At 34.0% G+C, this 19,505-nt stretch overlaps 1 protein-coding gene across 8 annotated transcripts in view; it reads right to left on the reverse strand.

The window, feature by feature from the left end:
• The window catches only part of AGTPBP1 (ATP/GTP binding carboxypeptidase 1), a 131,661-nt gene that overhangs the window by 49,850 nt on the left and 62,306 nt on the right, over window positions 1–19,505 (reverse strand). For 6 of the 8 annotated variants that reach the window (XR_013994386.1, XR_013994387.1, XM_081065352.1 and 3 more), the window contains exons 12-15: window positions 18,562–18,659; window positions 15,115–15,231; window positions 7,824–8,539; window positions 1,254–1,337 (exon numbers count right to left, since the gene is read on the reverse strand). Coding sequence is in view for 6 of the 8 variants with exons in the window: in XM_081065352.1 (XP_080921478.1) it covers window positions 1,254–1,337; window positions 7,824–8,539; window positions 15,115–15,231; window positions 18,562–18,659 (1,015 nt within the window). In the remaining 2 variants the exon portion in view is untranslated. The remainder of the gene's footprint in view (window positions 1–1,253; window positions 1,338–7,823; window positions 8,540–15,114; window positions 15,232–18,561; window positions 18,660–19,505) is intronic. The other 2 variants (XM_081065354.1, XM_081065356.1) reach the window with 1 other exon arrangement.

A 19,505-nucleotide genomic window follows, 5' to 3' on the forward strand; every position in this document is an offset into this window, starting at 1 on the left:
GACCTATATTGAGTAGTAATAATTCTAACAAACTAAGCCGTTCTCAGGTGAAATATTATTTTAAATTTAGACAACCACATTATCTATTATCTAATTAGCACCCCCAAAAATGAAGGCATTATCCTCATTTTACATATTCATTACTTTAGTAAATATTTACTGAGCACCTACTAGGTGTCAGATATTGTTTTAGTATTAATCTGTTTCCATGATTAAAAACAAATTCTTGCTCTTCTGGAGCTTATTATACATCCCATATTGGGATGAAAACTAAGACTCCAAAAGGCTCAATGATTCTGTCTAAAGGCATTTCAGTTAGAAGTAGCACTGGCATGTCACACTCAGGATTCCTGAGTTTCTGTTTTTACCATTTATGCCTGTTCTATCTGACACAGAATTATAAATGTTGAAATAACTAAGAGCTATGAATAAAGTAGATTTGTTTTTAATTTTTAAGAATATTATTTCAAATTCAGTCATTACCGTTGATATAGCTTTTACCTTTATCTAACAAAAAATCTCTGACAAGTGTTTTATTTCTTCAAAAAAAGACCAGTAAAATCTAAAATTTCCCAAATAAAATTTCCCAAATATATTAGAATGTTAAGGGAAGGGGGAAACCAACTGAGGGCTAAGTTTCTCATTTGGGGAGGCAAATGACTAAATAATAATCACATTCATCATTTGTAATTTTCATTTATTTACTTTTATTTAAACCCTAAAATGTGATGATCTCAGAGATAATCCTAAACTGTAAATAACACTAACAAACGGCAAGTAATTGAAAGGGCTAAAGCAGAATATAAGCAGTAAGAGACTAGAGAGTGTAGTGGAGACAGTGAAGAATTAGCAAGTATATATTCCTTCTGAAGGAGATGGTAATTTGCTGTCCTAAGTAAATGAAATGGCACAGTATCACAGGAGAAAATTGCAGCATTTCATATGAAATCTCCACTCTCGTAAGTGGAGGTAATTTCAGTTTTACAACATAGCATTAGCTTATGACCTTTGCTTTATTAAACCCATTAAAAGTCCACCTAAGAACGAACAAAACTTGTGATATATTCAATTTAAGTAAACAAATGTGATTTATTATTACATTACCATTACATTCCTACTAAAAGATGAAAACATACTGAAAGTAAACTACGTGGAAGTTAACATTATTTTTATCTTTTAAAAATAACACTGAAATTTTACAGTAAAAATAAAATTAATAAAAATAAAACCAACAAAAAAACAACAACACTTACTTTGGGTTATCTAAGTCGTATACCACTCGATCTATGATATCACTCTGATGTATTAGCCTCTCAATATCTTGGGCAATTTTTGTCCTGAAATCATAAGAGAATTTTGACCAAAATTCATTAATATATGCCAAGGCACGATTTTCTCCAAAATAAGTTTTTGATGAAAACAGTATAAAATGATAAAAATTTCTTAAACTAAAAGTGATCGATTACATTGTTTTGTACACCTGAAACTAATTTTTTTAAAAAAGATCATTCCTCTATATATTTTGTATACAATAAAAATTATCTATACATAGCAAGCAAGACATAAATCAGTATTTTTAAAGTCTGAGTTATAGAAAATAACCATATCAAATACAGTTACAAGTCCAGTAGTTTCTTTAAAAATCTTAAATGTCTATTATGCTTTTCTACATAGAAATGGTATAGATCCATTCTCTAGCCCTCAGGCAAATAATTCTGTATGCAAAATAGCAGCATTATTAGAAGCAGTAAAGATCTGAAAAGCCAGAGATTATATAAGATTTTAAAACCCACCCTCGCTGGTATTTAGCTAAAAGGTAATTGGCAACCAGCCTGCACACGCTGCAGAATCCTCTTCTATAGCTGAAAAGGAAATGTGGACGGGAAGGAAACACTTGAATCAAGGAACCAAGGTTGGTCCCTCCACCTCCAGGATTCTCCAGGCCTGATCTCCCCCCTGAATCAGCCCAACAAAATGGACAACAGCTGGAAAATTCCTAAAATCCCTGCCACTGTCCTAGAAGACTAAGCCACACACAGACTTCAAAATCTTCCCATCAATATTTAAGGCAAGTAAGACAACAATCACTTAAAAGTGGCACCACACTGTAGCTGAAACACAACAGATTTGGATCATAAAGCCAGGTGTCCGGAACTCCAGGTAGATTGGTGACAAAAGCCATAGTGCCTGGTGCCTGGTGCTAATACATAGCTACTTCTTATAGTATAGTAGTACCCCATTATCCGAGAGGAGTATGTTCTAAGATCTCCAGAGATGGTACCAAACTATCTATCTAATCTGTCTTATCTATCTATCTATCTATCTATCTATCTATCTATCTATCTATCTATTTACCTATCTATCTATCATCTATCTATCATCTATCATCTATCTATCATCTATCTATCTTATCTATATATTATAAATAAATAATATATTTGAGGTGTGATAAAAAAAATACAGTGATTGCTGCTGCTGTGCTTTTCCCAACGGAAAAGCAGGGGTCTTCAATATGGAAAGCAGAGTGTCGAGTCTTAGTAAGTGTGTGTGACAAGTTTCAACTTGTTTGGTGCTGTCAGTCAAGTGTGAGCTACGGGTGAGAGAAGGTGTGCTTTAAAGTGTGCCGGAAATCATCCTCCATCATGACAATGCTCTGTGTCACACATCACTTCTGGTAGGGCAATTTCATTAGTGTGTTCTCATCCAGCTTATTCACTGGATCTGGCACCATGTGACTTCTGGTTCTTCCCCAAAATCAAAATGATTCAGGACATCGAGGCAGCCGCGACAGTGCAACTAAAGACACTCACGAAAGAGGACTTCCAGAACTGCTTCAGAAAGTGGCAAGAATGATGGGATAAGTGTGTTTAAAGCTCATGGGAGTATTCTGAGGGAGACTAATGGCATGTGTCTTTTACTATAATAATTTTTTTAAATTTAAACATTTACCATATTTTTTATCACACTTCATACCTATGATAAAGTTTAATTTATAAATTAGGCACAGTAAGAGACTAACAAGAATAATTCATAATAATATCTATCTTGTGATAGAACAATTATAATATTCTGCAGTAAAAGTTATATGAATGTGGTCTCTCTCTCGATATATCTTATTGTACTGCTAACTCATCTCTTCACTTAAAGGAAGCACCTTACCACTTCTCTTTGGCATATCCCTACTGCCGATATCACCACTCTTGGGTACTTTGGGTCCATGATTAAGTAAAATTAGGGTTATTGGCACACTGTGATATGACAGTTGATCTGATGATACTATGACAGTCGATCTGGTGACTGAGACGGCTACTAAGTGACTAATGCAGGGACCATAAACAGTGTGGATACACTGCACAAAGGGATGTCACATCCTGGCCAGGATGGAGCAGGACAGCATGAGATTTCATCACCCTACTCAGAAGGGCACACAATTTAAAACTTATGGATTGTTTCTTTCTGGAATTTTCATGTAATATTCTCAGACCACTGTTGACCATAGGTAACTAAAACCAAGGATAAGGAGGGATTACTGTATCACTTATTCTTAAAGAGGAAGCTGATTCTATAAATAGATTTAAATTTTAAGTTTGTTTATTTCAGCTAAAAATTGGTAATGCAGATTAGAACTATAGTTTGTTAATTTATTGAGAGACTAGAGTGAGAAAGTTTGCCAAAATTATAATAAAATCTCAAGAATACCCTAAACACTGAAAGTCTCCTTAACTTCAGGCAGATGTGAAACTAGTCTCTTACATAAAGATACTTCTCTGTGATTAAAGAGTATTCACTCTCACGTAATTTAGAAATATATCGAACAATATCACAGTGTAACCTTAAATTCAAAATAAGCCAAGAACTCATTCTAATGAAGAATTAAAAATGATCAGGGACATATTAAAAAGTGATAAATAAACACATGAAAAAAAGGATACTAAAAAATTAAGAAAGTACAACTCTAAAATTCTTAATCTAGTAGTTATAGTTAAGCCTAATCTATTTTTAATTTTTATTCTATAAAAAAATAACTCAGCACTGACAAAGAAGTTTATTAAGAAAAAAAACAACATGGAAAGATTATCGTATAAATCCTTAATTTAGATTCAATGTTATAATTTTCAAATACCAAATTCTTTCTAAAAAAACAAACTTTTTAAAAGCTTGTACTTATAATAAACAAATCCAAAATTTATACCACCCAGACCTTCAACAATGAAAAGATGATATATATACTCAATATACCATACAAAAAATGTTCAAACTTGGGTGAATGATTAAATACATCCATTTTTCAGAATAATTATTAAATATTCATATATAGCACAAATGTATAAAAATTAATACAAAAGTTTGGTTGTTTTAAAAGGAAAATGGTATTAAAAGGCTGATAATACAGCTTAGTTCTACAGCAATGTTCCATTATGTAAAATAGGGTGAAAAAGCAGAAACCTCTAGATTGGCATGTGATGTACCCGAATGAGGATGGCATGGTGGCAGTGTGGTAAACTGAGGAACACAGGGTCTGTCAGAAAACAAACTGATTGCTGCCAAGTAGGAAAGAAGTTAAGGTTGTCATTATCAATTTTTCAAGAAACACCAGAAACTTAGATTTCTATGTGGAATCTCTCAAATTTTAAACGTTGGGTTGTAAGACCCAGCAATCCCTCTTCTGGGTATCTAACCAAAAAATCTGAAAACATTTATCCATAAAGATATATGTACCCCTCTGTTCACTGCAGCGTTATTCATGATAGCCAAGACATGGAAAGAAAAAGGCTCTTAAATAGATGACTGGATAAAGAAGATGTGGTACATATATACAATGGAATATTACTCAGCCACAAGAAAAGATGAAATACTGCCATTTGTGACAACATGGATGGATTTTGAGATTATCATGCTAAGCATAATAAGTCAGACAGAAAGTATCGAGAACCTTATGATTTCACTCATATGTGGGATACAAAACTGAAAGCAACAAAGGAACAAGACAAAGAAATAAATATAGGTACAGACAACAGTGTAGTGATTACTAGAGGGTAAGGGGTAGGGTGATGCTGGCAGAAGAGGGTAAAGGGGGGTCAAATATATGGTGAAGGAAGGAGAACTGGCTTTGGGTGGTGAACACACACTGCAATATATAGATGAAGTAGAATAGAATTATACACTTGAAACCTATATAATAGTGCTAACCAATGTCACTCCAATAAGTTTAATAAAAAAATAAAGTAAAACATGCTTAAGGTAAAAGAAAAATTTTAATGTTGGCAATCAGTTTAAAAAACAATAAACAACAACAGAAATACTGTTCAAGTGAAGCCAAAATTCATGTACAAGTTGAATATGACCTAAAGGCCCCCCGGTTTTCAACCTCTGACAATGTATTTTAAGGGACAGAACTGCCCATTTATATTAGACTAAACCCAAAATTAATACTTCAGGGAAATATTTGCCCTGCTCTCAGCCCTCATTAATAAAGATTAGTTAAGCAGCACAACTTTCATGAAAGAATATCAATCCTTTCTTCCTTTACATCAGCTGCCTATTAAAATATATGGTTCTCCCATCAAAACAAAACAATGCATATTTTCTGGGTACCCAGGGACCTCAAACTTACTGACATTCAATATTTATTAAAGGCTTGGCTCAGAAGAAAATAATTTGTGCAGGGCAGTTTCAAAAATGTACAGCCTATTTAGTCCAACAAATACTCAAAAGTTCACATGATATGTGACTACCAGCAAAACTGTACTTTATTAGGTTTCAACCTAAGGAAGACTGCTCAAAGAAAGAGGACACAGGTCACTAGAGCTGAGGGTGACAGCTCCTCACCTGCAGCACAGATATTTTGGGGATCCACAGGATAGGTATTACAGCTATTCATGGCCTTCATACATTTATTTGCAATAAAGCTACACTTAATTAAAACATTAAGTTTCTTTACTTATCAATGTCGATAAAGATATGAACTGAAAAAGTTATCAAATGTTTATCAGAGGCTCTGCTTGGCAAGAATATGTCTTTAACACAAATGGGTTAAATACTTAATAAGAGTCTTGAATGAGAATCTTTCATAACATAAAGTCCAGGAGGGGAAATAAGAAGTATCATTGGTAATTAAAAACTAAGGCTGAAAGTCAGAGACTTATACAATAGTTATACCTCTATTCCACAATTCTCTTTCCTTCTAATCTTACCTCCGATACTACAGGCTAATAAAAACAAAATTTCAGATTGAAGTGACTTAATAAGGAAACTTGTTCTTACGGTTTAAAGAACACTTAAAGTTCAGGAAGTGCCTTCTGTAGTCAAGATGACATCTTTGACTTTGGAGAGCCTAAGGGGTAATTCTGGAAAGGAGAAAAATCAAGTTGCTGACTGATTCTGGTTTACTCCAGGTGTATCAACTCAGGTCCTTCAAAAAGCAAATGCCAAGATACAATCAGATGTGCAAGAGATCTATTGGGGGAAAATAACATGAAGAATGAAGGGAAAAGGAAGCAGCAGTAAGTAAGGAGGGCCTTCAGGTCTGTTCAAAAAGCATGTCTGACACCTGAAAAAGGAGACCGCACTGAGCAGGAAAAGCCACAGACTGCAATGCAGCTCTGTAAAAGTTAATCATGCCAACAGGGCGCCCCAGGGCAAAGACTGTCTATTAGCAGATCTCTGCACTGGACAAGGATGGTTCTGCTCTAGTAACTCCACCATCGTCAACCCATGACCTCAGCATGAATGCTGCAATAGATCCCGAAGTTATGGCAGCTGTAACTACAAGCCTCACAGCAGGTTCTCTCATGAAAGGAAAGATGAGTAGCTCATTGTCATGGCGGCCACAGTCCACCCCTTGTGTTGCACAGATCCACTTCACCTCCCTCATTTGGAAAGAAGCTCCTCCACAGTTCCTTCCTGTGTGCCTCTCAAGAGAAACTTAGAAGAAAAACAAGGGCAAGACAAACTTAGTCCCCATCACTGCAATCGTTCTTAGGGCCGCAACTCCCCATCTCCATCCTCCAATATCTATCTAAATCCCTCTCACCCTCAGCTACCTCTCTAAGTCTTGGTGGCTGATCTGATTAAGTGACCCAAACTCATTCCTAAGGGGTCTGAGCCCCTGGCAATCATGTCATTCTGATTCCAGGATGGCTGTGACATGTCCACTCACACTTAGAATTACTGAGCTCTTGAGTCCCACACATATGCAACCTGTTGTCATTGTGTAAAAGCAATCCTATCTCCTTGAGCAGATAATAATCAAGTCATACCAAAAATGTATTTACATGCCAAACATTCACTAGTTCACAAAAATTAATACTATCTGTAATTTCTAAAAACAATTGGCAAGATTTAATAACTTTAGTTACTACTATTATAAATTGCAAGTTTTTATAATGCTATTTCCAATTTCAAATTTTACAATGAAATAATACTGGCCATATTGCTATTTTTAAAACATACATCTAAATCAAGTTCAAAAGATAATCAAATTACTAGATAAATATATATTACTAACGTAATATTCATTCAAAGATTACTAAATAATCTGTTTTTATATTTTCAGATTCAATCTAAATAAAAAATTTCTAAATTGTCCAATGGTTAGGTTTACGGAGCTGGCTTCATTTGAATAAGTAATGAGCTTAGAAAATAAACCAAGTAAACCCAGAAGGACAATTTCAAAACAATGTAAAATTCCAAAGAATGATAAAAAATTACAATAACTTTAATTCACAGTAATTTTCTTCCTAAATACCCAAAGTAGTTTTTTTAAGTATGCCTCATATTTTGACAATGGTCAAATATTCCTTTAGAAGGAATCTGCAACTCACCTTTGTACACCATAAGGCCTTTCTAAAATAGGCTCTTTGAAAGGAGGCGGAATGTGACCAAAATAATCAGGATAGGCCACCTCTGAATATTCTGGGACAGACTTTGTATTTTTCACAATCTCAATATAGAGATCTGAGTCATGTAGCGTTGGTCCATCAGACACTTCAACTGATGCTTGTTCCACTGATGAAGTAGACTCAGTATCTTCATCATCCTCAGTTTCAACTCCAGTGCAGCAAAGCTTCCCTAGCTGAACTGTTCTTCCCTCAAACAGAACATTTCCACAAGTAGCCATGTGTGGGCATGCTTTAGCGCATGAAACGACAGTAAGAGGGAGGCTGTAGTCCTTCTTCATTCCTGCAGTAAAACCCGAGGCTGTTTGAGAAGGAATATTCTGCAATGTAATTCGGTCCAAGGCCTTCACAATATCATTGTTTAAGCCATGGACTGATGAAATAGTTCTATTTTGATCACCTAGCTGCTGGTGTAACGTTCTGCCATTATCTTTAATATCTTCTTTTGCCAGATCCATAAAGGTACATTTCTTATCACCTTCATCTCCTTTAGGAGATACATTCGACTTCACTGTAACTGCTTTTCTTAAATTGCCTGAATTCCCAGATGCTTCTTCTCCCGCTGTAGGAACAACAATAGGACCACGTACTTTCCCCTCAAACACCAAAGGCTTTGGTTCTTTGGAGATTAAGTCATAGTCCTTTGAAAATAAAAAATATGTTTAATCTTTCATCTGTAAATATTAAAACATATTAACAAAACTACAATCATATTCATTTTATATGCTACTCTGGAAACCTAACATTTGAAAATTTTAAAGATGGATAAAACAGCATGTTTTAATTTTGCTAATAAAAGACAAAATATATAACCACAACAAAATTCATTACACATATTTTACTTTTTTCTATAATGAAAATAATGCCTATATATGTAATAGAAACATGGGAAATTTTTAAAAAATAAAAAGACATTAAAGTCATCCAAAATTCTATTAAAGAAAATACAATTAACTAAATTATAGTTCATGAATTCAACAAATATTTACAAGTGTCTGTTTTGTGCAATAGTTAGAATGTCTGCTTTTTGCCAAGCACTGTTTCAGGTGCTTAAGACCCATCAGTTAAAAAACACAAAACAACTCATCCCTTTTGCAGCTTACATTCTTCTACAAAAGGAGGGGAGAGGACTGTCAATACAACAATAAGCATGATATATTTTATGGAACATTAGAAGGGTAAAGTATTGTAGCAGACAACAGGAGGAAAGGGGCAACATGAATTTGGGAGTGCTGAGGCAAGAGAGGTGCGTTGCCACTTTAAATGCGGTGAATTAGGGAAACCTCACTGAGATGAAATATTAGCAAAGACAGAGAGGACCTCCACTGCACAGGCCCCAGAGTGGGAGAATGGCCCTGTGTTCAGAGAACAGCAAGGATATTTGCATGACTGGAACAAAATGAGCAAGATGAATTCTAAGAGGTAAAAGAGAGCCAGAGGCTGTAGGGTTGTAAAAATTTTGGTTTTTATATTGAGCGTTTTGAGAAGAGTTTCTCCGAATCCTATAGGAAAACAACTCACAGATTCCAAAAGACAATGAATCCCAAACAACATTTAAACATAGTCAACACTAGTGGGAAATGGCAGAGCACTGAAGCTAAAGAAATTATCTTAAAATTCACCAGAAACAATTTCTTATAAAATGAAAAGTTAAACTGATCATACATACTACCCAGCAATTTCATCTGTAGGTATTTACCCAAGAGAAATGAAGGAATATTTCCATAAAAAGCATTGTACACTGACGTTAGTACCAATTTTATTCATAATAGCCCCAAACTGCAAACATTCTAATACTCATCAAATGAGTGGATAAAGAAATTGTGGTGTATTCATACAATGAAATAATATCAGCAATAAGGAAAGAACACTTATACATGCAATAATGTGGGTGAATCTCAAAAACATACACTGAGCAAAAGAAGCTTTACACAAAAGAGCACATACTATATGATTCCAGTTATGAGAAGTTCTAGAACAAACAAATTAATCTAGAGTGACAGATATAGCAGAGCAATAGTTAATGAGACATGAGATGAGAAAATTGACTTAAAAAGCACCCAAGGAGAGTTCCTAGGGTGATGAAAATAATTCCGTATCTTGACTGGGTTGGTAGTTACACAGTTGCATAAATTTGTCAAAACTCGTTGAACTTAAATATATATAATTTATTGCATATAAATTATACTTCATTATAGCTGACTTTAAAAAATTAACCAGAGGAAAAAAGAGACCAAGTTTCAATAATGATTACAAAAAAAAATCACTTTCAGACCGAAAGACAGACAGAAATACAGTCAGACACTAAAAGACATATTTCAGGCAGGAGGAAAGTAATTTAGACAGAAGGTCTGAGAAACAAGAAGAAATTAAAAATTAAGAGGTAGTGAAAATGTGGGTAAATCTTAAACAAAGAATGTTTAAGACAAAGTACCATCATGTAGGTTTTTTAAAAGCTAGAGTTAAAATATAAATTAAAAGCACAGAAGTTGGTTTGGGAGGTGATCAGAGTTAAAGTACTCTAAGTTTCCTTTTATAATTAAGAAAAAGAGGAAAGAAAGGTCCTGGTAACTTCAGAATTTAGTAAATATGTCTAAGTAATTAGGTTGGTGCAAAAGTAATTGCAGTTTAAAAGGTTAAAAAAAAATTGCAAAAACCACAATTACTTTTGCACCAATCTAATACAATATCAAGTAACTAAAATTTTTGCATATATGTCAATACTAAAAGTTACACTTTAAATGAAAGCAGTTTATTATACATAAATTATATTATACTTCAACAAAGTTAATAGAAATTAAAAAATAACAAGACCATATAGCTTTTAAACTAATAAGGGTGAAAAACTAAAACAAGAAAAAAATCATCCAAATGAAGGCAAGGAAAAGTGACAAAAATACAGAGATAAAACAAATGAAAATACAAAATGAGATCTCATAAAGATAAATCCAAATATAGGAATAATGTTATGTAAATGAACTAAATGCCCCAGTTCAAAGATTCAGACTTGAGTTTTAAATCCAACTATATGCTGCTTAAAAGATACACACTTAAGGGTATCAAAAAGTTGAAAATAAAAAGGTTTTAAAAGACACCAGAGAAGTAACCAAAATTCATGTAACCACATTAATATTTTTTAAAAAACACTTTTGCGTTAAAAGTTTTAAAGATAAAGACATTGGGGAAGGTATTCTATAATGTTGTAAAGATTTTGTTGGGTATCCGATGGACATGCGTCCTATTTGGGAGACCACCTCAGGGATACTGTGGATACCTGATCATGGCATTGTACACCAGAAGCTAAACATTAATGAATGCCAACTATAATTTTATATATATAATGTGATGGTTCAGTGTGAGGTCGGAGGGATAGTGGATGGGGGAGGGGGGTTCACAGTATAAGGGATATAAATGATGAACGTCTAAGTATTACCTTGTTTTGTACACCTGAAACTAATAAATAAATAAATTAATTAAAAAAATAATAATAATAAAAAAAAATAAAGATAAAGACAGTAACTTCATGATAAAAAGTTCAATTCAAAAGGAAAAGAAATCATGTTAGATTTACATAGAATAAATAAGTCTCAAAAAATATGTATAACAAAAACTGACAGACCTGCAAAAAAAGACATTCACAATCATAGATAAATTTTAACACACACTTTTCACAGTAATTGATAGCATAGGAATAAAAATCCATAAAAACTGGGGAAAAAAATTCTCAACACAATTAAGCATCTTTTCCTAATAGGCAAATATACAATTGTGCCTTACAACTACAGAACTCTTTTCAAGGACGCAAGAAATAGTAACAAAAGTTGACCTTATTTAAAACCATAAAATAAGCCTCAAAAATTTCACAGGATTGTTAATAATAAAGAATATGTCCTCTTATCCTACAACATGCTAAAAATCAATAAAAAGATAAATTAAAAATTTGAAATTAAAAAGCCAGCTTTGACATTACCAAAGAATCAAAGAAAAAAATCATAAAGGAAATAAAGCTTCAAAACAAAGATTATGAAAATACTAAATATGAAAATTTATGTGATGCAACTAAAACACTAATTACAATAAAATTGATAGCCAAAATATATAAATATTATAAAATAAGAAAGGCAGGAAAGTACTGGATGCTTATCTTAAGATGATAATACAAAAAATATAATAAAGCAGAAAAAGGACAAAAGCAGAAAAAATCAAGACATGGCACTGTAAGCACATTAACTTCAAAAACATGCTAAAAGTGATTGTAGGGAATAGCAGGTGAGAAGGGAATTAGTTGTCCTGATTAAATTATGTGAAACTATTCGACTCTTTAAAATCTCCATGCATAACTTTAATAAAAATTTTAAACCAAATTAAAAAGGATGAAAGAATCCATGTGGGTTCGATTCCCACATGAGCCAGTGAGTTGCACCCTCTGCAACTAGAATGAAGACAACAAGCTGCCAAGCAGCTGGATTGCTCAGCTGGTTGGAGCACGAGCTCTCAATCACAAGGTTGATGGTTGGACTCCCGCAAGGGATGGTGGGCTGTTCCCCCTGCAACTAAGATTGAACAAAGGCAACTGGACTTGGACCTGAGCTGCGCCCTCCACAACTAAGATTGAAAGGACAACAACTTGACTTGGAGCTAATGGGTTCTGGGAAAAGCACACTGTTCCCCAATAAAGTCCTGTTCCCCTTCCCGAATAAAATCTAAGAAAGAAAGAAAGTGAGAAAGAGAGAGAGAAAGGAAGGAAGGAAGGAAGGAAGGAAGGAAGGAAGGAAGGAAGGAAGGAAGGAAGGAAGGAAGGAAGGAAGGAAGGAAGGAAGGAAGGAAAGAAGGGAAAGAAAGAAAGAAAAACAAAACATAACAAAAGTCCATATGGTAAATGTCATCATGCTACCACAGATGTATGAAAAAAAGAGCTGTGAAAATGCAGAATTTTGCCATTTCCCATATTCTGCCATCAAGAAACAAAAGCAAATAAAACTATAACTGTCACTACAAATAATCACAGCTTTTAAAGCATGGTAAGGTCTCCTCAAAAAGCATGTTGATAATTATTTTAATAATTCCATATGTTGTCTTCAAATGCATTCATTTTGCCTCCACCTGGCCATTGAATAATAGCCTTCACACATCTGGAAACAAAGTGGGTGGTGTTCAGGATTCAAACACACACACATCAAGTAATCTTAAGGTTCACTGGTTGATGCTGAAAATGACATGCTAATCCAGTGGAAAAAGTCACAATCAAAATTAATTTCATTTATGTTTAATATCTCATGATCTGCTAGTATTTGATATGATGATGTCAGGAAAAAAATTCTTTCAAACACTTCCTATCTGGAAACGACCAATATTTTTAATTCTCAAAAGTACATCACTTAAATACCACTGTCTATATGTAGTTCCAACACAGACTTCAAAAAATAGACTAAAGTATTTGAATAGTGCATTCCTCTGAAACTTAAAAATGAGATAGTCAAGTGCCAACACAACTACTTTTGAAATGATTTTCCAATTATTTAAATAAAAGACAATGTACCATAACATATGCCATAGAAACAGAGCTAATTAGTCTACATAAAACTTTATGGCAAAATAAAGAATGTACTAATACATAGTATCTGAAATACTTGAAGTAGCTTCCTTTGCTGAAACACAATAAAAAGGAGTACTCACTTGGGAAGAAGACTTTTCAGAGCTCTCTCCCACTCAAACCTGTCTCTACCATCTGATCCTGGACACACCAAGTCTGACCAAAAGTAGGAACCTGTTCTAGGAACAGCCAACTAAAGGCCAAGCTGTTTATAAGTACCAAAGCACAAAACCATCAAGGGTAGCCTACTCTGGGTGATGAACTAATAGGCAAACATATAAGAAGAACTCATCATCATAGTCTACAAGAAATAAGAACTGGCTTGCAAAAGAATGAGAATCAAAATCTTGGCCTTCACAGCCACTAAAAAATTACTCTTCTCTATCCCTACAATTTTTAATAGCATTACATAGCACTCGTAGGCACACAGACAAAGTGATTTCTTCACATAATAATAAATTCCTTCTTCCAATCTCTTCCACAATATTTTTCTGCTATAAGTTAGCAGTATTCATTATCTCCAGGGTTTACTTTTCAGGAGTTCTTACCTGGGCAAAAAGGTGTTAAAAGAACAGCCACGTACTTCCTGTAGGTTGAATGGAAGAAAATCATCCTGTATCCTTTCCCAAATGCCTCTTCCTACTTTCTTCTTTTCATTTTTGACAAAACCCTCTCTTTCATTCGTGCCTTTTTTTTTTTTAATACTCCTGATTTCAGAGTACCTTTCAACATACCCCCAAATCTACTGGGTATGGGGAGTACAAAGACACTGGGGAAAAGGGAAAGAGGGCAACTTGCTGCTGCTTCTGCTGCAGCCAAAGCTCATAAATTCCCAAAGAGAAACCGGAATAATTAGAACTGTGAGATGCAAACATTAGCTATCAAGTATTTCTCTTCTTTATATCTCACATGTAACCTTCACATAGCAGGAAGAGCTAGATAAATCTGAGATTATCTGGTTCAAACCCTTTATTTTACAGTTTAAGATCCTGGGCAGTTTCAGGGACTTATTCAAAGACCCACCACAAGCAGCAGTAGAGTGAGAATAAGAAACTAGATCTTCTAACTGCCATCAATTCAATCAGCTTTACTTGTGTAATACAGTCTGAATTCCAGTAAACAAATGAGGGTAAGAAATGTTAACAAGAAGTTCCTCTACCTATGAATCCACTTAGATTTAAAGACTTCAAATTGTTCTCCCCCCACCACATTCCATGATTTATATAGTGACTATCAGAAAAAATAATTTAACATGCATAGACTATATTTTTAATTCAGCAGTTTCTTAGATCTCATCTTTCTTTAGTTGAATGCAACTGATACAAAGAAGACTTTAAAATGATTCTGAAATGCCATTTTAAAAATTATTTTTAAAAGAGTAAAAAACTGTCAAAGTAATAAACCAAAGTGATGAAAAAATTTAAAAACTAGTCTAAACATTAAATGAGCTAGTCCTCTCATTTTACAAAATGTAGGAGTAATTGTGCAATGTCACTCGAAAAAAACACTAGTTTCATTTTTTAGAAATGAAAATCAGAACAAAAACAGCAATTAGAGGCCTGAAGGATAAAAAATAACTTTTTCTTAAAATCAGTTAAGATGCTTAATTTTCTATATTTATACCTGAAAATCATCAACAAGCTCAGGGAAAAGGTGTTCATACATTTTAAGTTCTTCTATCGTTCGTCCTGGTTCTTGCTGGGGTTTTAGTTTGTTAATATCTGTTTCAATGTCATCATTCTGAAATAATAAAAATCTCATGTCACCAGTTAAGAAAAACGTAAAATTACAGAACACATTTCAGATTTAAACTTTTCCAAATTATTAATTACATGTAATTCGAGAATGATCACTGAATAAAGACTGTATTACTTTTGCCGTAAGTTAAAATTTGCTTGTGTTTTTGGGTTGTTGTGTTGTTGTTTTTGGTTGTTTTATGTTTCGTTTTTGTCAAAGATTATTCTAATATAACATGGTATTTGGGCTCCTCAAGACAGAAAAACAGTGTAAAGATCAAGACTAAAGTATGCTCCCCCAACCTCCCTAATTGACATCATTTTGCTCATAATTAAAGGGAAGATTAAAACTTAAGCTAAATTGATAAATGTAAGTATACGATGGTAGTGGTGATAATCAAAATAACTAACATTTATTGAGCACTGAAAATATGTGAAGCACTATGCTAAGGATTTTGCATATTATTTAATTCAATCTGCATAAGAACACTATGGAGTAAACAGTATCATTTTCTGCATTTAACTGAAGAGGAAACTGAGGTACAGAGAGGTAAAGTGGCTTCCTCAAAATTACACAGCTTGCAAAGAGAGAAGCCAGAACGTAAAACTAGTCAGTGATTCCAGAGCATACACTGTTAGTCAACATAAATGTAGTGCCTCAGGAGAGACAAATGATTATCACGCTCTCTTAACATGGTTAATAGTGCCCTTAGAAAAAGCTCAGCGTCACCATCCCCTCTCTTTTTCAGGAAAAAGAAAAGGAGTGGAACACCCAGAAATGACTTCTGTACCCCTTCGGAAAGAAGAGGGTAAATTTAAAAAAGAAGCATGACCTCAGAGAAACAAGGTATGTATCCAGAATCAATTTGGTCTGTATCTGTTCAAAGACATAATAATGTACACATGATGGGAAGACGAGTGTCCGTTCACCTGCTTTCCAAGCTATTCTCTAGGACCCTCAACGATGGCCTTACACAAATGCAAACTCAACATTACCATCATTGATGGCTAATTTTCAATTGGTACTCATTTTTAATTTTACATTTATCTTTCTACCACAGAGTCAACTATTTATTTTTCAGCCTTAAATTTATTCTACTATGCTTCAATCCTTAAAATGCTTTCTATCTACATGAACCTGACTATATTGATACATTTTTATTTTAATAAGTAATTTAAAAGGGAAAACATACTATGCATTTCTTGTATTTCATATTCAGGAATTTAGGTATCATTAGTATAACCAATAAAAAGATTTTCCCCACTGCCATAAATAATAAAGACTGGTTTAATTTAAAGTTTCATGTTAATTATTGTATCATTATTATGTAATTATTATTACATGAATGTTTAATTTCATGTATCTTAAATTATGCATTGATGAATCAAAATATTTAATTTTCTTGATTAGCATCTAATAAAGTAGACAATGCTTTCAAAATAACAAAAATATTTACAGAGGCATTATTTTCTCTATCCATACCAGCTCATATTATTTTGTGAAAATACAGCCTTATGTAATTGCTGTCTACTTTGTAAAAAAAAGGAATTTATCTGTAAAATTTTTTCTACTTTGAGAAAAAAAGGAATTTATCTGTAAAATAGCATAGTGAGGAAAGAAACTTTACTTTGAAAGATCAATAACAAGAAATCTGTGTTTTGGTTTGGAGAAAAACAAAGATGAACAGCTACTAACAGACACAGAAGAAACAAAACCACAGTCTACCACTTTTTAAAGTTCTTCTAGAGTTAGGAGCAGCAGGATGGCTCAGTTGGTTGGAGCACAAGCTCTTAACGACTGGATTGCCGGTTCGATTCCCACATGGGCCAGTGAGCTGCACCCTCCACAACTAGATTGAAGACAATGAGCTGCTGCTGAGCTTCCGGAGGAGCAGCCGGATGGCTCAGTTGGTTAGAGCACGAGCTCCGGTTTGATTCCCGCTTGGGATGGTGGGCAAGATTGAAAACGGCGATTGGACTTGGAACCAAGCTGCGCCCTCCACAGCTGGATTGGGGACAACGACGATGACTTGACTTGGAGTTGATGGGCCCTGGAAAAAAAACAGTTCCCTAACATTCCCCCCCCCCCCAAAAAAAAGTTTTCTTCTAGAGTTAAAGAAGGGAGAAAAGAATGCATTGAAGCTTATATACTGAAAAGTCCTGGCTATCTGGAAGTGAATCTTCTAGAACCTCCAGGTTTTTATAAAAGCTCCAAAACTGAAAAATCTGGGGTAAAGAGAATGGAATCACCACGGTGAGAGAAAAAAACAGTCTCTAAGACTACAATCACAATAGAACACAAATATTATATATCCACTACAACATAGCAGGTTCACCTGAAGCATGAATGAAGTGATGGAATTTAGATAAAAAGAAAAAACTAAGGAATATCCAAATGTAACAGCCAATGTGAATAAGAGGCAGACAGAGGTAAAGAAGAAAAATAAAATAATACAACTCAGCAGCAGTCTCAAAGAACCCACAATTCCATAACCCTTGAAGAAAAATAACATTTTATTATAGCATGATGGTAAAGAGAATAAACATTCACACCAGACTGCTTTATTCTGAATCCTGGCCCCACCTCTTATAAGATACACTGACAACCTTTCTGTCCCTTTTTTTCTAATGATTAGCCTATAAAGCAGAGGTAATAATACCATGTACCCCCCACACACACCAAGAAAAGGACTAAGCTAAATCGTTGAAAAGTGAAGGCATTAAGCAGACATTTTTATACATTTTTTACTAAAATGGCCCTTTCTACCACTAAATTAAAGTATCTACACTTGTAAAAGTTCCATAAAATTCTGAAAACTCACCTGCCTCTTTACCTAATATCTCATATATGACAATAATTTTTCTTTTCTCAATTCAATAAACTGTTGTCCATTTCTTTCTCCAATTAACTGAAATTTAAGAATCATTATGCAAACACTAATCCTTACCAAGAAGCCACCAGTTATATTTTCCTACTATTTTGTATCCCCAAAAGATTGTTGAAAGAGATATACGTTGTCACCTCAAGTCTCAAACCACTTCACTTCAAACTTAGATTTCCTTAGACTTTAAAACCTAAGTCAAAAAGGACAGATAAAATCTTCCTGGTCAGAGAGTGAAAATAAGTTATTTTAAGGTCCTTTTCAGACCAATACATTCAAAGCAACATTATTTTCCCTTTCAATAGCTTACTGTCCATAGTCAGCCACAATAAAAAAATGAATGTGGACAAAACAAATTTATCTACCATTAGCTATATTTATTTATCCAATCTTTGTTTTACAACTGTGTATGCAATATATAAAGTTGAATGAAGTCAGAAACTTATACTAACCTTAAAATTTTGATCTAGGTCGTCTTCATTTTCAGTTTCATTTTCAGCTTCTAAATCAATATCATCGTTGTCATCACTTTCATCTACTACATCGTCCACTGTGATACAAAAGGTGCTATAAGTAAGTAGGTCAGAGGTAAGCATTCTACAACACGTACATTAATGGTAGAATGTTATATATACAAAGTATTTCAATCATCAAATGAAAATGAAAATTTTTATTAAAAAATGTCTCTAAGGCTATCCCAGGTGTTGAAAAAACGAGATAGAGTGAAAGTGCTTTAAATTTTGGAAAAGCACTGTAAAAATGAATGGGTTTTTTAAATAATGCTTTAAGTTTTTTAAAATAATGTGTTATGTTGCAACAGCTTGAATGAAGCATCTTGGTTTTCTTGATTTTTTTTTCTAGTTTATTGGGGTGACAATTGTTAGTAAAGTTACAGAGGTTTCAGGTGTACAATTCTGTATTACATCATCTATAAATCCCATTGTGTGTTCACAACCCAGAGTCAGTTCTCCTTCCATCACCATATGTTTGATCCCTTTTACCCTCATCTCCGACCTCCCACCCCCCTTACCTTCATAGACACAAACAATAGTTTAGTGGTTATCTTGTTTTCTATTTACGATAAATTTCAGTAACTCATTTCATCCCTTTGCAATTCACTTCCCATTTGTTTGTTTCAATGACTACCATGTGTCATGTACGGTGTTGTGTGCTGGGAATTTTTTGAAAGATGTGTAAATACAGTCCCTGCCCTCGAGGAGCATATGAGGTTAAAGAACAGAAAAGAGTAAACAAGTAATTATGTTACAAAAGACATACATTAATGAAGGCATACTTAAAAATGCTATGGGAAAGCAAGGGATGGAATAAGTAATCACAAACTGCTTGAGGCCAAGAGGTCATCAGTTATCACTCCACAAAATGTAATAATTAAGCT

Source organism: Rhinolophus hipposideros (genome assembly GCF_964194185.1).
Source record: "Rhinolophus hipposideros genome assembly, chromosome: 11".
In the NCBI taxonomy this organism is placed as follows: Eukaryota; Metazoa; Chordata; class Mammalia; order Chiroptera; family Rhinolophidae; genus Rhinolophus; species Rhinolophus hipposideros.